Source organism: Poecilia mexicana, unplaced genomic scaffold (genome assembly GCF_051168715.1).
Source record: "Poecilia mexicana isolate PSO_F unplaced genomic scaffold, ASM5116871v1 scaffold_11, whole genome shotgun sequence".
Lineage (NCBI taxonomy): Eukaryota > Metazoa > Chordata > Actinopteri > Cyprinodontiformes > Poeciliidae > Poecilia > Poecilia mexicana.
The window spans coordinates 7,410,585-7,436,000 of NW_028263380.1; the positions used below are offsets into that span (position 1 = coordinate 7,410,585).

At 40.5% G+C, this 25,416-nt stretch overlaps 1 protein-coding gene across 6 annotated transcripts in view; it reads left to right on the top strand.

Moving 5' to 3' along the window:
• The window catches only part of fhod3a (formin homology 2 domain containing 3a), a 76,663-nt gene that overhangs the window by 12,162 nt on the left and 39,085 nt on the right, over window positions 1–25,416 (top strand). For all 6 annotated transcript variants that reach the window (XM_088010121.1, XM_088010122.1, XM_088010116.1 and 3 more), the window contains 3 exons: window positions 2,007–2,074; window positions 24,607–24,674; window positions 25,119–25,224. In XM_088010121.1, coding sequence (XP_087866247.1) covers window positions 2,007–2,074; window positions 24,607–24,674; window positions 25,119–25,224 — 242 coding nt within the window. The remainder of the gene's footprint in view (window positions 1–2,006; window positions 2,075–24,606; window positions 24,675–25,118; window positions 25,225–25,416) is intronic.

Sequence of the window (25,416 nt, forward strand, 5' to 3'; positions counted from 1 at the left end):
TTAAGTCAATAATTTATTAACATTGATAATAAAGTTCTAGTTTCACTGGCAGATGCCTTCAGTTATAGCAAGACATTTTTTTCCCATGTAATAAGTTTAGAAATCTGTCAGGGGAGCTAGTACGTTAAAAAAAATCTAATTTAGGAATTATTGACTTAACACAAGCTCCTATATCTTACTGGAAAGTTACTTGCGAGTTAGTACACCTGAAATGAGACAAAACTAAGATATTTGCACTAGAAACTACACATAAGATACTTCGTAAGCAGCAGAACGTTTGAAAACCCGAAACAATCATGAATGCGTTTAACCACGTTTGCTAGCTTAGCTAATTCCTAGCTTAACAAGCAACCCCTGCCAACTTTAGCAAATTAATTAAACCACACTTTAGAGGAACTTTTTTGTTGTCTGGTTTTGTTTTTTTGCGCCTGAAGCGTGTTCCCGTTAGACCCCTGAGTATCACACGCACACACGCACGCACACACACACACACGCACGCACACACACACACACACGGCAGCTGCTAATGGGGGGCTGCTTGCGCGGTTGGGACATTGTGTGTTTGTGGAGAGTTGAGGTATGTTGATCTGTTTGGGGACGGCGTGGTCGGTGCTGGCTGTCCCCCAGATGAGCGATGTTCTTCGTGTCTATTTGCATGCCTACTTGTTTCCATGTGTACATTTCTTAGTCCCTGTGTGCCCACGTGTCCAGAGGACGGACAGGTGAATAATAATTTGTATGATCACTCTTTAAGATGGACACTTTTTCAAATTTGTAAATTGTTCACAGTCAGAGTGACTTTTTTTTAATCTGTTTATTTTATGGTTTAATTTGTGTTCTCTAGTTTAAGATCTCGTAACTATTTTGAAAATCAACAACATGTGGCGAGGCTAATTCCTGATTGGACGTGGCTCTTTGTTCAGTTACGTAATGGGGAATTCCAATACCTGCGTTTGACAAATCCCCGTTTTATATTACTCACACAACGCGCGCAAAAAATAAATGGTTTTACCTTGATTATTGTCATACTAAATATTTCAACTTCTAAGATGGATGGAAGACCTAGAAGAAGGAAAAAAATACCCCTTTGGCCAGAGAACTGCAGCTTCTCATACAAGATGAAGCATTTTGGTCACCAGATTTTCACTCCGAATTTTCCCACAAGTCAAATATGCGTCGGGACTCCAGCTGTGGCGGGACCCCGCTCACCGCAGCTCGCAGTAAACAAAGTCCCTTCACGGCACGGACAGCTCAGCGTCCGAAGGCCTGGGAGAGAAAATCGCTGTGAGATTATGTCGCGCTCTGATCTCCTTCTGAGCTGTTTTTTTTATTTTTTTTAAATCTTCCTTCGTACCAATTAAAACATTAAAAATAAATCTGAACCAGACTGAGTCTCTGATCTCTAATGCTGCATTTTTTAAATCCACTTTAAGTTTTTCTGCACCGCATTATTGTTGCTTTGCTAAGATAACAGAATATAGAGAACACTTTGACAGATTGTGTTGATATTTTCCTTCACTTCCCAGCTGATAACAGAAATCTGTCTGCTCTCTTCTTTATACTTTGCTTCTCTGCTTGGTTTTGCATAAGTAGCAGCACTGCAGCAGCACACACTGTCAGAGCGGTGCTTTCCCTGCTTTTGTTCGATTTTATCACGTTGGCGATGGAAGACACTGATTCGTCCTTAAAGATCAGGGGGTGTCTTGCTGAGTGTGTATATGAACACACATCAACATGTTGGCATGCAGAGGTTTATTTTTTTTTTTGCGTGTGTGTGTGTGTATACATGTTTGTTGTGTCTCCTTGCGTTTCTGCCGTCTAATCTCCAGGTTCAGATGTGTATCAGTATAGGGGAGCAAATTTGATGCAGGTCACTGTCTGTCTGCAAAATACAAAACCTCTGTCGCTTCCCACACAGCAAACAAATTATTACATGTGTCCAAAAAAAAAAAATCAATTTATTTGTAATTTTTATGGTTGATTTGTTTCCCCCTCCACTGTTTCAGGTCCAGAGGGAAGAAGCACAGTGTTGTTTTGCGGACCCAGCTGACCGTCCGTGTCCACGCCTGCATCGGTGAGTGCTGTATGATGAGCTTCTGCTTTTGTGCGAAACTCTTTATTTCTCCTGACGCTCTCACACACACACGCACACACACACACACACACACACACGCACGTCATCTGAAACACCGACTCCTAAAAATACACACATCACACCGTGTGTTTGAGGTACTTTTAAAAGCCTGTAAAGCGCTATCATATGCGGCGTTGATTAGTGTGTGAAAACTTCTGTAATTTTACCATCATTTAAAAAAAAAACTGGTTGTGAACTGATTTAAATTGGCAGTGAAACCTTTGAGGCAGGTGTGATCTCACTGCAGCTCACCACTCCGTTTACTGTAGAGTTTTAGAGAATAGAGATGCACGAATCAAATATTGGTGATGTCATATCTCCAGTTCCTCTGTAGCTTTGGCTAACTGTTAGCTACTGATTTTAGCTGTTTTGGATGTGACTCACAATTAGTAACATTCGAATACAACTGGGAGAAAGAGAGACTTAAAATCTCTTTTATTTTTTCCAAATCCAGAGGAAAGGATTTAGTTGGCATTTTAAAGTTCCTTGTAACTAGTAACGCTTTTATTAGCACCCTTAGCACCTGTTAGCTACTGATTTTAGCTTTTTTGGATATGTCTTTAATAAACACAATCAATGACAATCAAAAATGGTTGAGACAGGAAGAGTTAAAAATCTATTTTACTTTTCAAAACCCGAAGAGAAGGATTTATTCAATATTTCAAACTTCTCCACGATTAGCGATGTTTCCATTAGCACCGTTAGCTCATGTAGCACTAAACGTCAGTTGCTATTTGTATTTCATGGAGATTGCAGACCCTTACATATTCAGTTAATTTCAGAGGACAATGTACAAATCTTCTCCATTTCCAAACTAAAATTCATCCATTTTTTATGCTAGCTAATTAGGCTAGGTTTTGAATAATGTTTAGGAACGACACTTTGACTTTAAATTAGAACCAAAATGCTGCTCTGTAATCACGAAGGATTCCGCAGGTTTTCACTTTCTTTCTTCCTGGTAAACGCTTCTCTTCTGCTTCCTCCATGACTGGCCGACATTCTCCGTGCCACTGATAGCCGTGCTAAATCTGGATCACAGAATCGCTCCAGCCAATTGGCTGAGAACGTGACGAGGTGAAAGGTCGCTCCAAACCGGGGCGTCGGATGTCGGGGAGAGAAAAGTTGCTCATGTAGGAAAATAATAAATATTTGACATTATTCAAGGAGATTTTTTTTAAATCCAGTTGAACAAGCTGCATCAAAAATATGAGACTGATTTTAGAATATTAGATATTTTATGCGTTTTGCAACATATAGTAAAAATGACAGATTCGGTTTCTGTATGTGTAAACTCTGATCCCATGAGTTTACACGGGTCGTAACCGTGCACAGATAAATCTCTCTCTCACGCTGGAAAACCAATCTCTGGTCTCTTCTGATAAAAGGCTCTTCCTTATAATATTTGATGTATTATATTTTTGAACGGCTTCCGTAAATAGCAGTCTGTGTTAAAGCAACACTGAATATCAACCTAAATGGTTGAAATGTATTTTTTATGACATATAGAAAAATACATAATAAATGATTAGCTAAATGTTCCATGGGATAATTGTTGTAAAAATGTATTTAATGGACAATTAATTTATTAATTTTGTTGCACAAAAAATAAAAAAAATGAGGCTAATATTAGTGGAGGTGAACAGATCCAGGATTAGCCCCGCCCCTCGACTTTAATGGACGATTTTGACAGCTAAAGTTATTTCATGGTGACGTAGAGCTGGACAATAAATCAGTAACAATATTTATCGCATCAGACGGATCAATACCAGTAGAGATAATTCTCGATAATTTACCTGAAATCCGATCCAGAATCAGATATATCAATTAGACATTTATTTTAATTCATGGTATATTTAATTAATGATATGCTGATGCATTTATTATTTTCAATTTTGTCCCTTTTAGCTCTCCATATAATGAAACCTGTATGCTTGTCCTGTTGCAATAAACAAACACTTTAAACGAGCCACACAGATCCATTCACTCAGCAGATCTTCTGGCCCGTAACCTTTAGTCGTTCGCTCATTTGACTTTCTGTAATCCCTCTGACTCTTGACCTTCAAATCCCCTCGGTAGCGGTCAACCGACTCTCCGCTAAATGAAAAATCTGTCATGTCCAGATTGTTTACGTGGGGAGGACGCTCGGTGGTCGCTGGGCAGACCACCGATTGCGAGCCGTGCCTTCGGGTTAAACGACTCGTGCGATTGGTTGTGCCGTGAACAGAGTTCAGGCCGTACGAACGGTTTTCCACGAATCGCCTCAGTTCCGCTTGCCGTTTTTCGCATCAATGTCGGACATGAGGGAGAACCTGCGGCCTTCCTCGGTGCGCCGCTTGTCTCTTTTCATACGTGTGAGAAAAAAACAAAACAAACCCAGAGCATGACTACGGAAAACACGGCTCTCCTGAGAATTTCTTAGCACTGCCGTGGAAAGATCAAATTACATTCAGGCTTCCCTTCTTGGGATTAAAGAAGCTCGCTGATGTGTGTGTGTGTGAGGGTGTGGCAGTGTATGCGTGAGCTAATGAGGTTTTATGTTGTAGATGAAAAAAAAGAAAAGAGGGGAAACAGTGGTCAGGTCAGCAAAACGGCCAGGTTCATTTTTGGGACAAACTCCACTCTGCATACAGAACGAGACGCTTTTCGTCCCACGAGGGAATCTGGCTGTTTTGTCTTTTTCACGCAGGCAGGTATCCGATATCCAAGGTGTCAGCTTTAGCTTAACCAGGAGCTCATTATTTTTCCTCTTCAGATTTACCCGTGTACGCTCTCTCCTGTTTGAGGTTTAATTTTAGTTGTCTCTTTCACAGCAGGGTTGTTGTGCGTTAGGAGGGTGTAAAGAGGTGGAATGACGCCGAGGTGTTATCTTTAGAAAGCGTTGACGGCACAGAAACATGTAGAGCTCTGAACGTCAACACATCTAATGGCTAGACGCAGGGGGAGGCTTTAGGGATCCACTGGGGTGACTGTGTGTGTGTGGGGTGGGAAAAATGGTGAATTGTTCCTTTTTGTCACCTTCTCAACGTTGAACTGCGTAGTCAATGTCAGAGCTTCAAGTTAGGGGAAAGAAAAAGTTTGGAAAAGGGTAAACGTAACAGAAACAATGGGGAAAAATATATTTTCTTGACATCAGCATTCAGTGGCTTAAAAATAAAATAACTTTAAAATAAAAAAAAAACCACAACACCATCCATGCTACATAAGAAAAATGCGACATAGAATTTCTTAGCTATTATTAGATATTAGATATTATTATTCTTTTTTTTAAACAGTAACCCAGAGAGGACAGATTCAAAACAAAGATTCAATAAAGTGTGAACTGGCTGCAGACTTTACCAGTTCACACCAGTAATTTCACCATTTGGCTTCCCTGTCTTTCAAACCATCACATATGGAAAATGATTTATTTGTGAGGTAAAGTGCTTCTGCAAATTTTCCTCCAAAATGGTCAATAATTCTGGGTCTATGTGACTGATAACTCCCACCTGCAGGGGTCAGTATTTCTTACTTCTACATTTCTGCCTAGTCCTTACTTGATGTCCAGTTGTTGTCCATGATCGAGGAACAAAAAGTCAAATTTTCGTCCTTAATTAGGGCAAATACTGCAAACATTTCTTTTAAATATTGCTAAAGTAGCACCAGAAAGTTTGTGAGTTTTATCCATGTGTGGGATGCTTCACTGTTATTAGTAGTGACAGATACTACATGCTTACATGCTTGGATTAGAATATAGAACCTAATCCATCTATTAAAAAAATCTTATCAGGGTGCTGTGGTGGCGCAGGAGTTAAACACAACCCACATATGGAGGCCTCAGTCCTCGAGTGGCTGTCACAGGTTCGATTCCCGGCCTGGTGACCTTAGCCGCATGTCTTCCCCCTCTCTCGTTACCCACTTTCCTGTTAACAAACTATCAAATAAAGGCCAATAGAGCCAATTAAACCTTTAAAAAAAAATCTTATCTGTGACCCATCTTTTTTAAAACACGGCCCAAAAAATTTAGATTTTGTTTTTCAGCTGCTAGCTTAATCTAAGATTGTTTGTGCTCAGCCTCAGCTTGCCACAATAATGCATTCATGATTTTATTGTGGCTTCAAACAAAATGTCTTGACAGCTGCCTTAACTCTGCAGGATTGTCTTAATGAAACGTTGGCATCGTACGGAGTGCACCGGGTGTACTTTACTTGGTTGTTTTATAAACTTTCATTTGATTAAGCTCCACATCTGTATTGACGTTTTGGTTATCGATGGTTAGGAATTCTTCAAGTTGTTAGTCATTTATGTTTGTGCCCTCGATTTTCGAAGTAGGTGGAAGACTGCTTGCACAGCATCCATCCATCCATCCATTTTCTGTCGCTTATCCGGGATCGGGTTGCGGGGGCAGCAGCTTCAGAAGGGAGGCCCAGACTCCCTTCTGAAGGAGGTTCCAGCTCCTCCGGGGGAACCTCAAGGCGTTCCCAGGCCAGCCGAGAGACATAGTCCCTCGGACTGTCCCAGGAGGCCCTGGGTCTTCCCCAGGGCCTCCTCCCGGTGGGACGTGCCCGGAACACCTCACAAGGGAGGTGTCCAGGAGGCATCCTTACCAGATGCCCGAGCCACTTCAACTGGCTCCTCTCGACGTGGAGGAGCAGCGGCTCTACTTCTCACCCTATCTCTAAGGGAGAGCCCAGCCACCCTGCGGACGAAACCCATTTCGGCCGCTTGTATCCGTGATCTTGTTCTTTCGGTCATGACCCAAAGCAGAACACCACTCGAGTTCAGATCAGTGGGGGGCGTTCCTCCCAACCACGCCCCTTCAGGTCTCACACAGTGAGAGTACTTCCAGAGGGGAAGTACTGCTTGCACAGCAGTTCTCATTTATTCTGTACCCATAATGCATCACTGCAGAGCTAGAGCTTGTAGAGTGATGGTAAACACTTTAAGGTCTACTAAAGTCTTGGATGTTTTCTCACTGAAAACATGGTCAATGTTAGCAATCGTCAAAATAGTCAACAACTGTAAAACTTAAACCGTGAGTGAAAGGTCTGTTCCACAGCATCACCTCCTGAAGCTCACAAACTGCACAGAAAGGTACAAAAACAATATTTTTCCTGTTGAGGTTGAAATAATATGTTATAATACATGTGTCATTGACAGATGGTGGGTGTCAACATGGTTGAAATTAGCGTTTAGCCTTAGCTTCTGCTAAATACCATGTGGTGTAGCGTTAGCAGGAACTAATGTTTATGATCGGCGCTTCAGGGTTTGCACAACTAACTTTGTAGTTAGTGATTCTCACCATGAACATTCATGACTGTTCATCATAAATACTGTCAGATGAACAAGCAGTGAGAAAAATTATCTTCATCCAAAACTTGAAAACATTAACTTGTTGTAGTTCTTTGTAGAAAGTTATTATGCCAGATTAGAAATAGACGACTGAGTTCTCTGTAAACTTGCATTTCGAAATGCAAGTTTTGTGTTTTGTGAGCGGGACACCTGTAATGTAAAACACACTCTTCCGAAGTGGTTTCACGGTGTCAGGTGTTTTTGCTGATGCTTTGGTAAACGAGTACTTGCTGTCAAAACAATGCAATTTAGACATAAAAGATGACCATAAAGTAAAATGATGTCAAATTTTTATATAGTTGTCGTATGTGCAGGTGCTGAGTTAAATACGGTGGGACAAAATGCTCTGTGTTTCCCATGCAGCCTCATTTCCCAGGCCTTCCCGAAGCGAAGGGATTCTCGGTAATTCATGTGATAAAGTAAGAAGAGGTGATGTTCTCTGACAGGTAAAGCTCCCCGTAATGAGAGGTGCAGCAGGTGAAACAAAAGAGTTCGACTGCAGAACAAAGGGCCTCGCATGTGTTTCTTTTTGGAGTCTGTTCAATCCCTTGGCACCGTGTTGTGGAATTCAGCCCTCTTCGCAAAAAATTTGGCTTCCCACTCTTGGATTTCTGCCCCTTCACTCCCCCCTCCCCCAATTATCCCATCCCTAATCACCCCCCACAGGATCGCAGAGGAACAGTGGGGCGGCAAAAGGGTCGAGCTGGAGTTTGACTTCCTCTCTTCGCGCCGTTACATAACACAAACCGGGCAGGCTTGGCCGAAAACCCTGAAAACCCGAGGGTTGCTCTCAAGTTCTCTGCCCACCTTCTCAGCCCCTAACAAGATTCCCTGCACCCTAAAAACAAAACACCCCTGCCGTCACACTTCCATCCAAACATTGAAATGACACGCAGGTAAGGAAAGCACAAAGATCCCACTGTGTCTCAAAACCCGAACGGTTGTATTTTGAGGATTTGACGGCATCAGCGAGTTATACAATTGGAAATCTTTGTAAATAGGGGCTTACGGACAGGGTGGTCTGTAGTGCTATTAGGGGTAGATGCTGCTGATAGCTTCACAGTGGTAGTGGCAACAGTGCATTGTTAGCATGCAGCACAATGAGTTGAAACAGCTGTTTTCAACATCGGTTGTACTGTGTCGTCCTCCTGAGGGCGGCGATAAGGCCTGCTAATGGCACTATGCGAGATGGTTCAGCTGAGAGGGATGCAGAGGGCATCTGTGGCAGCACAGTCAAAGTTTAGGCACATAAAATACTCGTGCTGGCATGCGTCCCTGTATCAACCTGAAGGCGGAAATGCTCTAACCGCTCTTTAATCTGGCTTTGTTTTGTGTTTAACTTCAAACAGCTATGCTAGTAAACGTTCCCCACCGTCTCTTCTCCTTTTCTTTGCTCCTCTGTAAACTTTTCTTTCTTTGTCTCGTGGCTCATTACGAGGTTCTCCCAGCATGATAAACTCGACAGTATCACGGCATTGGCAAAAGAATTTAAAGACAAAGTGCAAATCATGGTCAAACCTTCAATTAGCCATTTGCCTTCATTTGCATTCATGTACAAAGTTTGTTTCTGACAGGAAGCGAACGCTTTTTGCATCTTTCCAGTGTTATTTATTTAGAGGGTTTATTATATCTACATCTTTTAGGGTTGGAAGGCTCTTTTCCATAACCCTAATCTTTACCTTCCTACACAGATTCTCCATCAAATTCAAGTCTAGGTGCTGCAACTCTGAAAAAACGTTAATGTTGAAGTTAAAGTCAGAACAAATACAGCTATTAAGATCACTGTTCATACCTGTGCGTGTGTGTGTGGTTTCCCTTCAACCAGATGACAGAAACAGGAGGGGGAGGGGAAGTGGTGTGGTAATCTATTCTCTGGTAACACTCAGGTGTGTCCTTCAAGCAACTTTAACAGCATTTTGTTAAAAGCCACCTCCTTTTCTTTGAAGATGGATTGTTTCACTCTACGTTTGCATCCTTTGTTTCGTGGTGTCTCTCTCTGTTTTATCTTGTGCTATTACCCACAATTCCCTAAGAAAAAACAATAAAAAAAAGAAAAAAAAATCAAGTCTTGCTTTTTAAACATTTTCACACGCAGAGAGGAGGAATGTGAAAAATCCAGAAGCAGTTTTTGCTTTTTTACCTCACCACCAGCTAAAAAGCACCCACATGTCATGCTTTAGTTACTGCTGTGGGATCAAGAGATGTGGGAGCGCTAACTGTGTTAGCCACGTTAGAGAAGCCATTCGTCTCTCAGCTGAACCTTGTTATAGTTTAGGTTGTGTCGTGTCGTTTGATGAACGAAGGACCCAAACGTAGGAAGTCGGTAAATTCCTTCAATACGAAATCTTTACAGACACAGGAAGTTAAGCAAAACGTGTACACAGTCATATTCAGGAAATCGTTGTGATGAGGCTCATTTGCTAGATTAAAATTACCTTTTGAAAATGATAATCTTTAAGCACGTATTAAAAATACTATTGAGAGCTGCATTAAAAAAGTTTTTTTCATTGGCCTGATGTAATGTAAATAATCTTAGAAATTGTGTTTTCTAATCAGTCCATATATTATGTTTCAGGTAGTGAGTACTAAAAAAAAATCTGCTTTTCAATAATCAAACCTGTTGCGTATGATAGTAAGAGGAAGGATGATTTGTGAACCAAACCAGGTGGTTGTTAGCAAAAGGTTTGTTAGCAGCTTGTTGCTAATAAGCTGCTAACAGTAGTAGCTTGTTAGCAGCAAGCTGAGGGTCAAAGGAGGGAGCTAAAGTTAAACTGAGGACATGCTAACAGGGAACCAGAACTCCAAAATATTAGCTTAAAACATTTAAGAAAAATAATTAAGTTAAGCTATACTTTATAATGTAGTCATAGAATGGCATCTAAATTAAATTGCTTAGTGTAATCTTTGACCAAAAACCTAACATAACTCAGTACAAAGACAACAATTAGCAAGTTGTGAGCAGCAAGCTAGCTTTTCTGATTAGCACATTTGCCTGACAGCTAACGCAACATTTAAATTGAGTTTATTTTCTATTTTTACCTGTAATTAGAAGCCAAAGTATCCAGAAGGTTTACTTAGTAATTCCTCACTTTAAAAATGACTTATAACATGATTTATTTGTTGTAAAATAACAAATAACTATTTGTTATTTTTCCCATAACAAATACCTATGGTGGTTCTAAATCATAAAATTGTCAATATTTAGAGTCAGGAGTTGTGATGGCAAGAAAGACCTGATGAAGAGCAAACTTCATCTCGAAGCCGCACACAGTAAACGTGATTTTAAGCGACACAGTAAAACATCCAACGCTCACAGTTAGAGAATCACACAATGTTCTGTGTCAGATTATGCTACTGCTGCAATAAAAGATGAATTTATTATAAGGCTTTATGCGCATCTCCACCAGGGCAGCCAATAAACGTGGAGCACAAGTGCCTCCAAAACGTTCTGCTAAAATAAGACATCAAGTTGTAATGAACTCAGCGTACGTTCCCAAAATGTATTTCTTTCATTTGGGGTGACAGTTTTACCACCGTCTTGTAATGCGTCCAGGCAGCGCGAGAGTGAAAATTACCCTACACCCTCGCTCTCTTTCCAGAAGTGTATCTTTTCTGGGTTTATTGATCCTTCACTGCGGTGCGGCGGCTTCTCTCTGTGGATGTGGCAGGGTTTTTCCCCAAGCTCCGGTTCTGCTGACAAACACGACAGGCTCAAACTGTTGCGTTGCGGCACAACACGCTGCCGTTTGTGGTCCGCTCCCCCAAAGCCTGTGTGTGATTACTGGAAGAAGGCATGAAATATACCATTACCACGGAGCGTTTCGTCTGGGCTTGTTCGTACGCTGCACCAGAGTGCGCTGGCACGAAACCTCTGACCGGTCTGGTTTAATAATCATTTTCGAAGCGATTACATAATGCAATAAAACATTACAGTTGCCACAAGCTAAGTGCGCAGAATGCACAGTTGGATTGTCATCCAGGAGCCGAGTTGTGGAGATGATGGGTTTAGAGGATGTGTGGAAAGAAACGGGGAGAGAAAACGGTTTCCAAGGGAATGGTAAATCACTTAGGGCAGAGGGGACACCGGGGGGAAACAAAGCGAGGAGGAAATGCACCTGCCAGACCGAGCAGCAGAAGTAGGACAGCCGAATGCTGCAGCACACAGCACCTTGCAAAAGTATTCGTACCTCTAAAGATTTTTTTTTTCCCTTTCACATTTTTGCGGCATTACAACCACAAACTTGCATTTAATGCAATACAAAAAACATAATGTTCATAATTCTTAGTTCTGATCATTTCTGGTACCCTAATTCTTATTTTGATTAGCTCAGTTTTCTGCTTTGCATCTGTTCAGTCAATTCTTAGTTATACCAGTTAGATTATGTTTAATTATATATTCTTTGCTATAGTTGTGCATATTTTCCTACTTCCTCTGTTTGTGTGCTCTCCCTCGCCCTCCACCTCTCTCTCTCTTTCTCTCTCTCTCTCTCTCTCTCTGTCTCTCTCTCTCTCCTCACACCTTCAACCCGTTAGCTAATCAGGTTGCACTGGATTTTATTTAAGGATAAAGAAAGGCACACCACATTTGTTAAAATCTAAATCTTTGTTTCACTTTCCTTCAATTTCACAATTATGAAGTCATCTTTGGTAGTCCATCACACAAAAACCCAATAAAATAAAATACTTAGATTTGTGTAGTTTTTATGTATAAAAAAGAGGTAGAGAAGTAGAATATGAACTGCAATGCTGCTGTGGTACAGAACGCATTTAGGCAGCAGCTCATGTTGGAACGGACAACGTGTGCGCTTGCAGGACAGAACGCGATCTGATTGTATGTCAGACGAGGATTTTAGTCGGTTAATCCAGTCAGTAAGGAGCAGGTATCCTCCACTAGCCTCTTTGTTTACTCACTCCGACTTTCCTCTGGCTTCACCGTCTGTCTCTCCCGTGTTTGTCTTTCTGACTCACCTGCTGTCACCAGAACGTTTCATGGAACGCCAGACAGCGTTCAAGCGCTAATGAAGACGTTTACAGACTATAACTCAACGTTATTACCCTGTTTTACATGAGGATTAGCGCTCAGTGTTTGAAAGAACCCATTCACAAATGAGAGCAAGTCGTCGTACAAAGCTTATTATGATTATTACACACAATCGCTTCCCTTCGACGGCCATGTTTTTGTGTTTTTTTTCCCCCCCAAATTGGACGGACAACGTCTTTGGCCCATTGAATCCAATTAGTTAACAATCAGAGGAGCGGCGAGCGTGAGAAATGGAAAAACGGATAGAATGTGTATAAGAGAGACCTGATGACAAACAGTGGGCTTGTTTCACACGTGCACATTTTGTACGCAAGACTGAGCACCGAAATATTTCCCACCACTTGCTTTCATGTCTGAGCGCGCTCCATTAAGAGATAAAAAAAAACTCTGGCTGCACTCTCTAAGAACGGCCTCATGCCGAAGCAAAGCAGTAATGGACATGAGGTCAGCCGCATGCAAAAGAGCTAAATGAGGACGGATCGGAAAGAATGTACCTTTAACGAGAGCTGGTTAAAATTAACACTGTTTGAAATCTTTAACATTTATTTTCTCCTCTTTTTTTGTTGTTACTTTGTCATCCCATGATAGATATTTGATATAATTTCTTTCAACAGCCTCTAAATGTAGAAATGAAACAGTTTTAGCTTCGGGCAAACATACATTGAAACAGTTTTGATTTATCTCACACCTCAGCGTACTTTATGGTAATGTGAAGTCAGATATTCTCTCCAGGATTTTGTGATTGTTTTTGTGATTTAAAAAAGAAAATCTAAATTTCAGATTTTGTGATGCTACTTTGGAAATATTTGCACAGAATTTTGCAATATTTTTTCCCTTATACGAAAAAATATGTGGGAAAAAAAAATCAGCAGACGGATTGGACACAATTTTATTCTTTGAAGCAGTTGAAGAGCTCGATTTTCGGTATTTGCCATATCGATCCCAGACGATAACCTGACATCAGGCTGCGATGTAGTAGAAGGAAGAAATGCCCAATGTTTTTGACAGTTTCCGCGGAAAATTTGCAATATGTCACAGTTATGAATCAGTGTGAAAAGATGTGTGCATCTTTTGACTCTGTGAATTTCTGCAATCACAGAATCGCAAGAAAAAAGAATAAAAAAGATGGACTCGCAAGGGAATGGAAAAGCTGTTTTTAAAATATTTTATGTGTGGAAAAATATCTTTTTTTTTTAAAAATCGTCATCCTCAGCTTGTTGTATTTAAAAACTCATAGGTTTTTGGTTTTAATATGATGAAACATCAGTCCTTTTTTAATAGCTTTGAAAGGCATCGTAAATGAACGATGGTATCTCTCAGGCTGCAGTGCAGCAACGATGGTCCGTGTTTGTGTCTTGGTGCGTAAATGTAGGGCGATGGGGTCTTAGGCCCACGACAACACATGTTGCTGGTATTAAACTCAGAATATGCCGCCTTTAGGTTGTAATTATCTGTGACTGAGCCTTTTGGACTAAAACAGAAGTGCCAGGATGTAAAAGGAGGGTCACAAGCAACTTTCTTTGCAAGGATGTAGAGTGTTTGGCATCGTCCGCATTTGTATTATGCCTGCAAATATTCATGTATAAGTAAGTCTGCCTTGATGAGGCCATCTGTTTTCGCAAAAATCCACATATAAACCGGAAAATACAATATATGAAAAAAAACACTGAATGCTCTCTGGTATGAGGAGGCGGGCCGGATCCGGCATTGTTCAGGGGGCCGGACCAAATGACGTGGCGGGCCGGATCCGGCCCGCGGGCCGTAGTTTGGGGACCCCTGATCTAAAGCATCAGTGTAGATTTGCATGGATAGTCAGAGGCAGTGAATCTGTTTAAGGTGACTGATACTGGGAGTTAGCTTAGCCATGACTTGGAAAAATAGCACTAAAAACATCACAAGTTGTCATACCAACAAAAGTCTTGCAGGCTGTTGCCGCTTTTTAAGCAAGTGTTTGGACTGCGGCACAGCTGGCGATTGCAGGAGGTTCGAAGAGTTGCAGTTTAAGACTCTCGTTAGCTTTGGATTTAACAGTCACATGACTGGGACTAATCCATTGATTGTTTTATGTTACGTGCCAAATTACATGCTCAGATAATAATGGTAAGGTTTTTCCTCAGCCAAAAGAGTTTGTTCAATTCAGTTAAATTCAATTCACTTTATTCATAAAGTACCAATTTACAACGAATGTCATCTCAAGGCACTTGAACACCATTTCAATTCAATCATACATAATCTATGATGTTTTGAGAAGTTACCTGTTTATCAAGAGTTGAATTTTTGTAAATCTTTAGAAAAAAAAAACGTTACGTAACAAGTGTTTGTGTTTCCCATCTTGATTTTCTTGCGTTTGAGAATTCTTGCAGATAATTCGCCTTTAGCTGTTTCCCTCTTTTCTCTCTTGTTTTCACACACTCTAAACTCACAAGGCCTCCGTCGTCATCCGCGCCGTCAGCAGCCCATAGCAGTCAGACTGTTGGCCAAACCCAGCAGACTGAAAAAGAATAAAGACATTCGCAAAGTCCTCAGCAGTCTAGACCGAGACTGAAATCGTTTGTTATTAAAAATACGATCTTACGGCAAATTGGAGGATTTTTTTATTTATTTTTTTCTCTTTTATGTCACTACACAGAGAAGTTATTGAAGAAGGAAAGCACATGTCAGCTTTTGCTTTTGCACAAGACACTAAAGCTGACGTGGAAAGAAATATTTTTGGCCACTCACGCACAAGGAAAGTAGTTATTTTGAGCGCATTGTCTTCAAAGGAAAACAATTGCAGACGCCACAGGGACAAGCTTTGAATTTTAAAATGCCTCGTTGAGAAGAGTACGACGCAGTGCATGACCTCAGCAGAGCCTGAACTCTGGTGCTCAGGTCATTACAGTAGGCCCGACACCTAATACGTCCTAAATATAGTGAGATAGCAGAGAGAGGGAAAGACTTCCGGGGATTTAGTCAAGCTCTCCAACATGCCAACACACTTCACCCTCCTCGGGATTTTTATTTATTTTTTTTCATTTCGGTACGTCTGCAGTCCAGGTTTAACAACCGACAGGCTGATCGGCCCAGACAGCCGTTTAGGGCGGCTTATTTTAAGGGGTGCAAAGAAATCCCCAAGAAACATGAGTCAGCGGTTATTACTGGGCTTAAATATGGGGCTACCAGCTGTGACCCACCTGCTTTGGCATGATAAACACACACTAGGAAAATATAACACTTGGCTAACTGCCTGGTTAACCAGATAGGCACACACAAAGTGAGCCTGTCTGTAAATATCTTGCGTCCTGATATAGATACATTGAAATGAAATGATTCCTTCAGGTCAAAAGGAAAGTCAGTGGAGTTCATCTGCAGTCTTGGTGATTTCAGGCTGGTTTGCTATACATGTATGTCCTTCCTGTTGCTAGTGGTGAGCTAACCTAAGAGTACTAATCATAGATATTTGTTTTGCTAACGCTGAAGAACTACAACAGCTGTTTTTAGCAGGAGCTAATGCTAATGTGCTAAAGCGCTAAAATGAATTCAAGTATATCTACCCTTGAAGAACTGCAACCTTTGAGCACCCATTTAATTTTGACTGTATAATTTATCTTTTATGCCCATAGATACTGTGTTCATGTTCTTATATTTATATTTTGTTCTTGTATGTTTCTTGTTTGAAATGAAGTTATTTTAGGGGGGAAAGAGAGACAACTTCAGAATAAGAGCATGAATATAAACGTCAAATTACTTGAAGAATTCTTACCAGACTTTAACACAGCTGTCGAACTTCACTCACGTGAGAATTTACAAAACAGCCGAGGAAATTTGCGCTTTAAAATTTATACGGAAGAATTAAGCTAAGTCCACTAAACTTTTTTTTAAGTTGGCAAAGGTGCTAAATGATAAATTAGCTCTGCTGTTAGCGGATTAGCTGAAAGGAGCCACTGCCTATCGCCATTCATTCTTTGTGTTTATGTAATAAATGCATGCTCTGGCTTTCCTGCCAAAGGGAGTAACTCACTATTGAATTAGAAAAACATTCCTCTTACAACCTAAACTCATCTGAAACCAGGCAGTACCGATGTTGAGAAACTTCTCCAAAGCCACCATCTCAAAGAAAGAAAACACGTTTGTCTCTTTGCCAATAGTTTTATATTAAAGTTGTTTTTTATCTTATACTTTATTTTAGTGGATCATGTGTTCAGTGGACATTCTTTCAACCCATCACTCGCCACTAAGAGTCTCTAGCTAAAACCACTCACAAAAAAGCGTCAGAACTACCCGCCCTGAAATTACACACGATGTTTCCGCTTGATGATGATGCAGAAAGACAGTCACTAGCTCAGGCGGAAAGTTAGACAACGCCTCCAGTTTCTTGTCCTCGTTTGATTTGCCTCGACTGAAACCGGACCAAGAAATGGCCGTGGCACCAGCCCCAGCGGCACTCGTGAAGGCTGAACTGTAATCTTGGATTATTGGCAATAAAATGTGGTCCGGGTTGCTATGGTAACACGGCAACATGCTATTAAGGCAGCAAAAATGCAAAGAAAGAGATGTGATTGCTTTTATTTAAAACAGGAAAGCCTTAAATGTACTGCTGATGGAAAAAAAAACATTTATTATTAGTTTTAATTGTGTTATCTGTGACATTTGTTAGATACTTTCTGACGTCTCTACAGCAGAGTGCTTTGCTACTCCACTTGCTTTTTAAATCTTTTATTCCAATTCAAACTTGTCACCTGTCACAGCTGTGGTCCGTGGCTTACACAAATACAGACTGACTGTACAACAGACTCCAGTGTTGGGTGGTGAGTCTAAGTTTTTGATTTTGTAACTCAAGAGTGACTCAAGTCGAGCTTTGAAATTTGAGTCACTTCCTTTTTTGTTGAGACTGGTGTTAGAGGCTCTATGGTGACATCATTGGTAATCAACTCAATTCAGGTGAGTTTGTTTATACAGCGCCGATCCGCCGCACGCCTTCTTACGGCAAAAAAAGAGAGAGAACAGTGACCAATCTATTTGATAGATTTTAAGTCCACCTTTCAGAAAAAAGCTCATCTTCTAACTTCACTCTGAAAATTTTTGTGTTATTTACTCATTTAGGACTATTTTGTTTTTCCTTTTTTTTTTTAGGCTACAGTACCAAATGTTTCTTCTTTTTTTCAGCTTAGCTGAAACTTGAATGTGTGCTACGGCTATCTAAATCTCAGAGTTATCTTATCCTTGGGATAAAGTATCAACAATCCACAGGCGCATAGACGTTCATCTCGAGATGACAGAAACGCCTCTGTTTGTAGTTGTTCAGCTCGTTTTTAGGCCTCTACAAGTTTAAACTCACATAGAGATGCTCTTTCTCTGGCACTCACTGAAGTCACTTTAAACCGTAGCGATAATTAAAATGGAGACGTCTAGCTGTTTTGAACTTTCTAGTGGCCGGTTTTCAGGTTTCCCATCTGTGAAATGCTGAAGTAGCAAAATGTGTCTAAAGTGATGCATTTCAAAAGAAAACACATTTATTTTGATTTATCTCTGTTCTGTGATGCACAAATACTAATACAATACCTTACATCCAGCAAAGATAAACAATGTATCTGTTTATTTTGAGCTCTGATTTTGACAGCCTGATGATTATATATATATATATATACATATATATATATATATATATTATATATATATATATAATATATATATATATATATATATATATTATATACATATATATATATATATATATATATATTATATATATACATATATATATATATATTTGATGTTCTCAGTTGGCTACTTTAAACATTTAGAGCATTGTTATGTTGAAGATTCAGCTCATGCTCACAGAGCGGGGAGAATGGATCTGTGCTGTGGAGTGGAGGGCATGTCTCTACATTATCTGTTCATGTCCACCTGCACAGTCTCACTTTTATTCTCCTGAATAAAGCGGGTCCCCTTAGAGAAACATGTACTTATCTGACTGCCTGTTGTTAAGACTGAGGATTAAGCTCAGAGGCAGTAAACTGTTTGCTAAGGGCTTTTCGGTAGAATAAGAAAGCAGTTACCTGGGGACTCTTTTGTTTTGTTTTTTTTTTTTCTTCTCCTTCTTCTTTGCAAATATTGTACTCGACCAAACCAAGAGTAGATCTCTGTGTTTTACAGCAGCAGAGGATGAGGCCTTGCTTTGTCCATCTTGACCTTTTCTGTTCTGGAGAACTTGTGGATGGTGCAGTAAATGTTAACGGATTAGTCAAAGCTGAAGGGGTCACAGCATTAATCGCATTGTGACAGGAGGGGCAGGAGGAGGGATTGGACCACTCCTGAACGACAAAGCAGACAGCCCGGGTAGAGAGTCTCTGTTCCTCTGTGGAGGAAACTCACACACACTCACACACACACATGCACGCACATGCAGAAGTAGGATGGTTCAAAAACGACCCCCATCGTCCCCTGCATAATTTGTTTCATTATTATTATGTCAGCGTTTACATTGCGTCAGGGATGCACAGATTTGCTTTTCTAACTTTCAATACCGAAATGTATATTTATATCTGATACAGAAAAATGGTGCTGAATTGACTTAAAATTGTTCTTTTTTTTACATACAGACATAAATGTATTATCCATCCATTTTCTTTACACCCTTGTCCCTTAGTGGGGTCGGGAGGGGTGCTGGTACTTATCTCCAGCTAACGTTCTGGGTGAGAGGCGTGGTCACCCTGAACAGGTCGCCAGTCTGTTGCAGGGCAACACAGAGACACACAGGACACACAACCATACACACACACACACACATTCACGACATAAATGTATTAAATCACAAATTTCTTTGATAACTCTGCAACAGTACAGCAGAATACACCAACTGCTTCACAAGCTGGGTCAAACATGTAAATGCAACACGACTTTAATTTGTTCAGTCAGTGCAATTAGGAGTACAAGAGCCAATGCAAACTACCTTGTGACTAGCATGGTCAAACATGCAACAGTAAATAAACTGCAACAAACCTACTGTCAGATGGTTCAGAAAGTGCAATTAGGAATTAAAGTATAGAATTAGAATGAACAGATCCGCCTTTATGAATCAGGCACATTGTCAGAACTTTATTGGGACCGATACAGATATCACTATCGTTTCAATGCGTCGGTGTTTTGGGTAGCAAAGTTCAATGTAATTTCTCAATTAATTCACTTTTAATGTTAATTATTAGTTCACCTAGAGATACACCAATCGATAAACCAATTCAGAAATGTTGCTCATATGTGTCTGGAAATAAGTTCCAGAAGAATGGTATTTGACATATAAAAGTTCAAAAGTCATCACAGGTCAGATATTGTAGTTTTTAGTTGCTTATAGCGATATTTCTCAAAATACTTTAGAAACAACGAAGATAACCCATTCTCTTGTTTGACTTCCACCTTGCTTTATGGAGATGAGGACCCTGGAAGCGGAGCGTTGTCCTAAAGCATCTGGAGGAGCGTCAGGTCAGGGCTGACGCTGTCGGGTCATCCGAGGACGTGGGGCGAAACAGCGCGGACACGAGCTGCGAGTCCTCCAAAACAAAACCGTAAAACTGCAAGAGGGCCTATAAATGAAACGCGCCTCGCTGTCTTTGCTTTCGTCGGTTTGTCTGCCGGCCCCGGCTCTGGCTCACACATGTACGCACGGAGCCCATCAGCAGGCGCACAGGCCACAATGACACATCCCAGTGAGGCTTGATGCTTTTCTTGTGACAATAAGGAAAGCAGGCGCCAGGCGAAAGGAAGGGTGACCAGCGAGAGACACGTGGACACTGCAAAACGTGGATTATTATTATTTTTTTCCCCACCTTCTAATCTGATCTGTGTGTTGGAGTTGGAGCTGTAAACGGGGTGTCTTTTTCTTCCTTCTTTTTAAGACAGAATTTTTTTTTTTTATATGTTTTCACAGGAAGCTTTAAACTTGGGAGTGAGCTGCAGTCGACCTGGATCATTCTCTTAAGAACTGGCAATTAGGCATCTGCATTAAAGCAGGTGGTTGGATGCGAGAGTTATTTATGTTTCGATCCTTTCCAGCTTGTTTCCGCAGTGTTAACACAGCTGCAGCCCACGGTGTCAACTGGAAAGCGGTCCATTAATTATTTAGCCTGCCCAAAGCATGTTTACTCTGGAGCAAAATGGCAGTAATGCCGACCAGGTGTATCCTCGCCATTACCGTGACAACACTGACACAGCAACAAGGTGGAATGTTGATGCTGGTGTTTCACCTGTGGGCTTTAAAACTCTACACGATAAACCCCAAGTGTAGAAGGTGGGATTCGAAGAAAGCATCTGGAGCAGAAATAACTGGCGCGTCTTATCGCTGTTGCTGACGTGCTCCAGATGCAGAGGCTGGCTGTTGGTAAAGGTTACCCTGACAGCGCCACTCGTGCTCTGATGAAGATCACAAACGACACACAGAAGGGCTTTGCAAAAGCCGCGACTGCCAGATTGGACGTTTGAGTGGCCTCTTGATTTCCAGGGAAGTCTGGGCAAACTCGGGACCGCTGGACTTAGCCGAGTTTACGTTGCTCTATGATTCATAAGGGTTCTCGGAAGTGCACACACCCTTTGTTAAACTTCCAAGAAAACGAGCCCATGACAAATCTTCGCTGAAGCTTTTCCGCTTATTTTGTTACATTTAACAACACAGACATGTGTTACAGACAGAGATATAGAAAACACTAAAAGATGCGATAACCCTGCAGGTTTAAGTTCTTGTGTTCACACCAGCTGTATGTTCTGGAGAATCTGTTGAACCGAAATAAAGATTTCGTCACATTTGCTTGTAGGCATGAACATAAATTCTGGACTTGTGAGAGCACCTGAATATAAGCCACGCCCATTTAATTTAACCCTCCCACAATCTTAGCGTGACGCTCTGGATCAGCGCGGCAGATGTCACGGTCGGGCAGCGGGGAGGTTGTCCTGTCAGACTGTCAGTTCCCAAAACCACACACATAAATAAAAACTTGTTAAAGCACAGATGGGGTGTGACCCTGTGGGACCACACACGAGGTAAAAAGCTTATGGGGTCCAAATGACCACCATCTTAAGACTGTGGGAGGGTAAAAAAGAAACAAAAATTGTACACATATCGGCCACACTCGTCTCTAAGCCACAGGTGTCCATATTGTAACGTGAGACATTTACACAGAAACATATATCTTTTTTATTCTATTGAAATACATATTGTAAAATGCTTTTTCCGAATAATGCCTGTAACACAACTACTTTAAAGGAATACAGTAGCCTCACGGATTGATCGCTGTCGTTGCACTAAAACCACCAAAGTCAGCGTCAAAATTGAACGGTTTCACACACCCTTCCTCAGTCTCTCTTTTGTTTTCCGCTTTTGTCTCCAATCCAAGTGAGCCTGTGCCGAACTCTTCATCACGCAGCCGTCCAGCCTTTTAAAACCCGTTGGTAAAAATCCACATTGTAGTGTTCAAAGCATGAGAAAATAGTAGCAACTTAAATCCAGAAATTATTTGTATTTTGGTAAAACCATTGTTTTCTATAAAGTTGGAAAGATGCTTTAAAATTTTACAGCATTATATGTACAACAGTTGTGAAAAGAGAAGTCGGAAACTAGTCAGGAAGACTTCCAGGAGTCATTCCACATTTTCCATTTGTCAGGATTAAGGAGTACGATTGTAAATCAGAACTTTTTCAAAGAAAACATCCAACTGTTGCAAAATCTACCATAAATCTTGACTCAGAATATTTTAAGTTTCTATAAAAAATGAACTTGATCTTTTGTTATCTCTTTTGTAGTTCCATGCATGGTTTGATCGACAAACAAGCCATGCCGAACAAACCCTACGACCCCTAGGCCGCAGGGTTCCTTTGTATCTGTATGAATTGGATGTTTTGTCAATGTGGATGGTAGATAGTTCAGTCAGTTTTGACCCAAAACCTTTAGGCACTTGCTAGAAGAAAAATAAAAAGCAGGTGAAAGGATTTTATTTATACATTCAAATTAACAAAAACAATGTTTAATAAGAAGAAAATGAAAGTTCTGGAGTGACCTAGTCAAAGTTCAGAACTACTTCTCATTGGAAATCAGTGTTGTTGCCTGAAGAGGGCTGAGAGCAAGACATGTTCTCACAATCTAAAAGATTTTGAGAACTTTTACAAGGTAAACTGGAAAAATATTACAACGTCAAAATGTGGAGATCTAAGAGACTCCAGCCAAACGAAGGTTTATGCTGAAATAAAAGCTTAAATGTGTACACATTTATAAAACCAGGCTATTACATTTGATGATGAATTGTACTGAACAAATCTCACATCACAGTTTTCAATTCAAGGTCTCAGTTTTTACATCCCGATGTGTGGCATTTTAAGAGAAATCTTCAGATTTTTGAGTTACTGTAGTTTTTTTATATTGTTTGGATGGCTTTTGGGTAAAATCCTTGGTATGTTTATTGATGGGTTTTTGGGTGTTTGGCTCCATCGACGCCCTTGCTAACCTCGACATGTTCATCTTATTGCACCACTGCACCGTTAAGATGGATCATGTGGATGATTTAATGACCTTTCATCATTTGAGCATCACTATGTTGGCTATCAGAGGTTCATATCACGAATGCCGTTGCTAATCTCTTAGAAATTGTCCTTCAGAGGTGGAGACAGACGGGCCAGTAATTCTTTGTCTGAGTGAGGAATGATAATGATTCTGACCCTTTAGTCGGGTTAGCCTTGAGTAGCAAACCCGGTACCATGGAGCCGTGCCAAAAACCGTCTTTTCCTTCCACGCTCAACAGCATCATCATAATAACGAACCGTAAACTGTACCAGCAGATATGCTCACTTTAATGCACTGTATGTACTACACACTTCCTGTTTTGCTATGGTTACAAATGTGACATGACCCATATGGGTCAGCTGTTCTTCAAAAGTGGAAAGACTTGTTAATACAGAAGGGCAGATGTGTGTTGATTGTCATATTGAAATGTCTAAGCTTGGCAATTTTTAAATTTAGTTTATTCTGGGTTAGTTGGTGGATAACGCTTCGAAACACGTATAGACATATTTCACCATGGCACGTTCAATTAAAATGAGCTCGATGTTTTCCATTCTGACGATTAACATTTATTAACGTACATTTTTATATAAATTTCATAACCCATGTTATTTATGGTTTAGGTTGTATGTTGTTTGTGTTTCCTTTTTTGGTCATTGTGTTTTATTTTCAACATTTAAAACATCTTCCAGTTCCAGTCTGAATAACGATCTCGCATTATGATGCCATTATCAGTATATCTGTTCTTAATAGTCTCAAAATAGCAATATTATCGTTTATCGCAATAGTTTCTGGGATAATTTATTGTCCAGCAAAATTTGTTATTGCAAGGCTTATCCATTCGCAGACACAAAATCAGCATTCTTCCATGGTCATGTTGGTGTTCATGCTTCAAACCTACAGAAAACTGGAGAACATAAGAGAAATTGTGCAAAGAGACATGGCCAAAGATCCCTCTGGACTCATCCCGATGAGATGTTGTTATATAGCACTGCTGTAGTTGTATGAAGTTTCACATCAATGCAGTGAAAGATGTAAGAAAATTGAAATAAAACTTTAATAAAACATCGTGCTGTTGTTTCATTCGAAGAACTTCTCAGCAGGTTAGAGATCACTGTGAGGGTATGAAGGCCTGTAGACATCTGCCCTGAAAAGTTTCCGAGTCGTGACCCGAATACTTCAATGTTGAACTCCAGCCAGCAACCCATTAACATTCCAACAGACCTCGGATCGTCCTTGTGTCATACATGTGTGTCCTTCTGTATGTATGCATGTGTGTGTGTTTGTGCAGGAAACATTTCATCCACATGCCTATGGAGAAGTTGGTAAAAGCGAAATAAAGCGCTCGCCTCAGTTTACCAAATCGTGTGGTTTTGCTCCGTCAAACTGCTGCCTCTTGTGCAACTTCGACACAGCTGAAACTCATTTCACCTACAGGTTTTATTGATCCTCTCCTCACCATAAAACATGTGAAGACTGGAGAGAGATGAAAGATGTTCAGGGAGATAAATGTCAACATGTTGCTGTGTACCAGCCTTTGTTGGGTATCATAAATGCACTTTGTTTTGTGTTCCTTCTCTGCAGAGAAACTCTATAACTCCAATGGACGGGACTTGAGAAGGGCTCTGTTCTCTTTAAAGCAGATCTTTCAGGTAACACGTTGTAAATGCAGCAAGCCTCAGTTTGTTGTCACAGACAAACTGAGATATTCCTTTCAACTTAGCAGTTTATATTTTGGTGTGAATAATTTAGGGAAGAGAGTTTAGACAATTCATTTCTGTGCTCAGCTACTTTGAAGGACTAAATAATAGGCTAAATAAAGTGCAGCTGAAGGCAACACTTTTATTTTTCACTTGTTCAGCCAGCTATGCTGACTTGTGTTGCTTAAAATGTTTACAAAAGGAAAAACAATCAAAACATCTTACTGAAAACCCTGAAGCATTTATTAAAGCGAGAAAGTTGTGTTAATCCTTGTTCTGCACACTACTGACATCATGTGGTAATTTGTGAGATTGCAACTTTTAATGAGTTTTCAATTATAGTTTCATTTTACAGTTAGATGTTTTTTCTTTTTAATTTTCTCTCTGTTATTTCAGGATGACAAGGACCTTGTCCACGAGTTTGTGATGGCTGAAGGTTTGACTTGTCTCATCAAAGTGGGAGCAGAGGCTGACCAGAACTACCAGAACTACATATTAAGAGGTAATTCGTCTCTCCATTACACCCAGTAATGATGTACATATGTGGAAACACTAAAACAATAACCTAAATGATATAGAAAAGGTAATGGCAAAGCTAAACCCCATTGGGGTGGAAAATGACCCGCTGTTTGCATTTAAAAGTGCAGCAGGATGACCAGTGGTGGACCGTAGAGTCGAAGTGAGCGGTTCAACT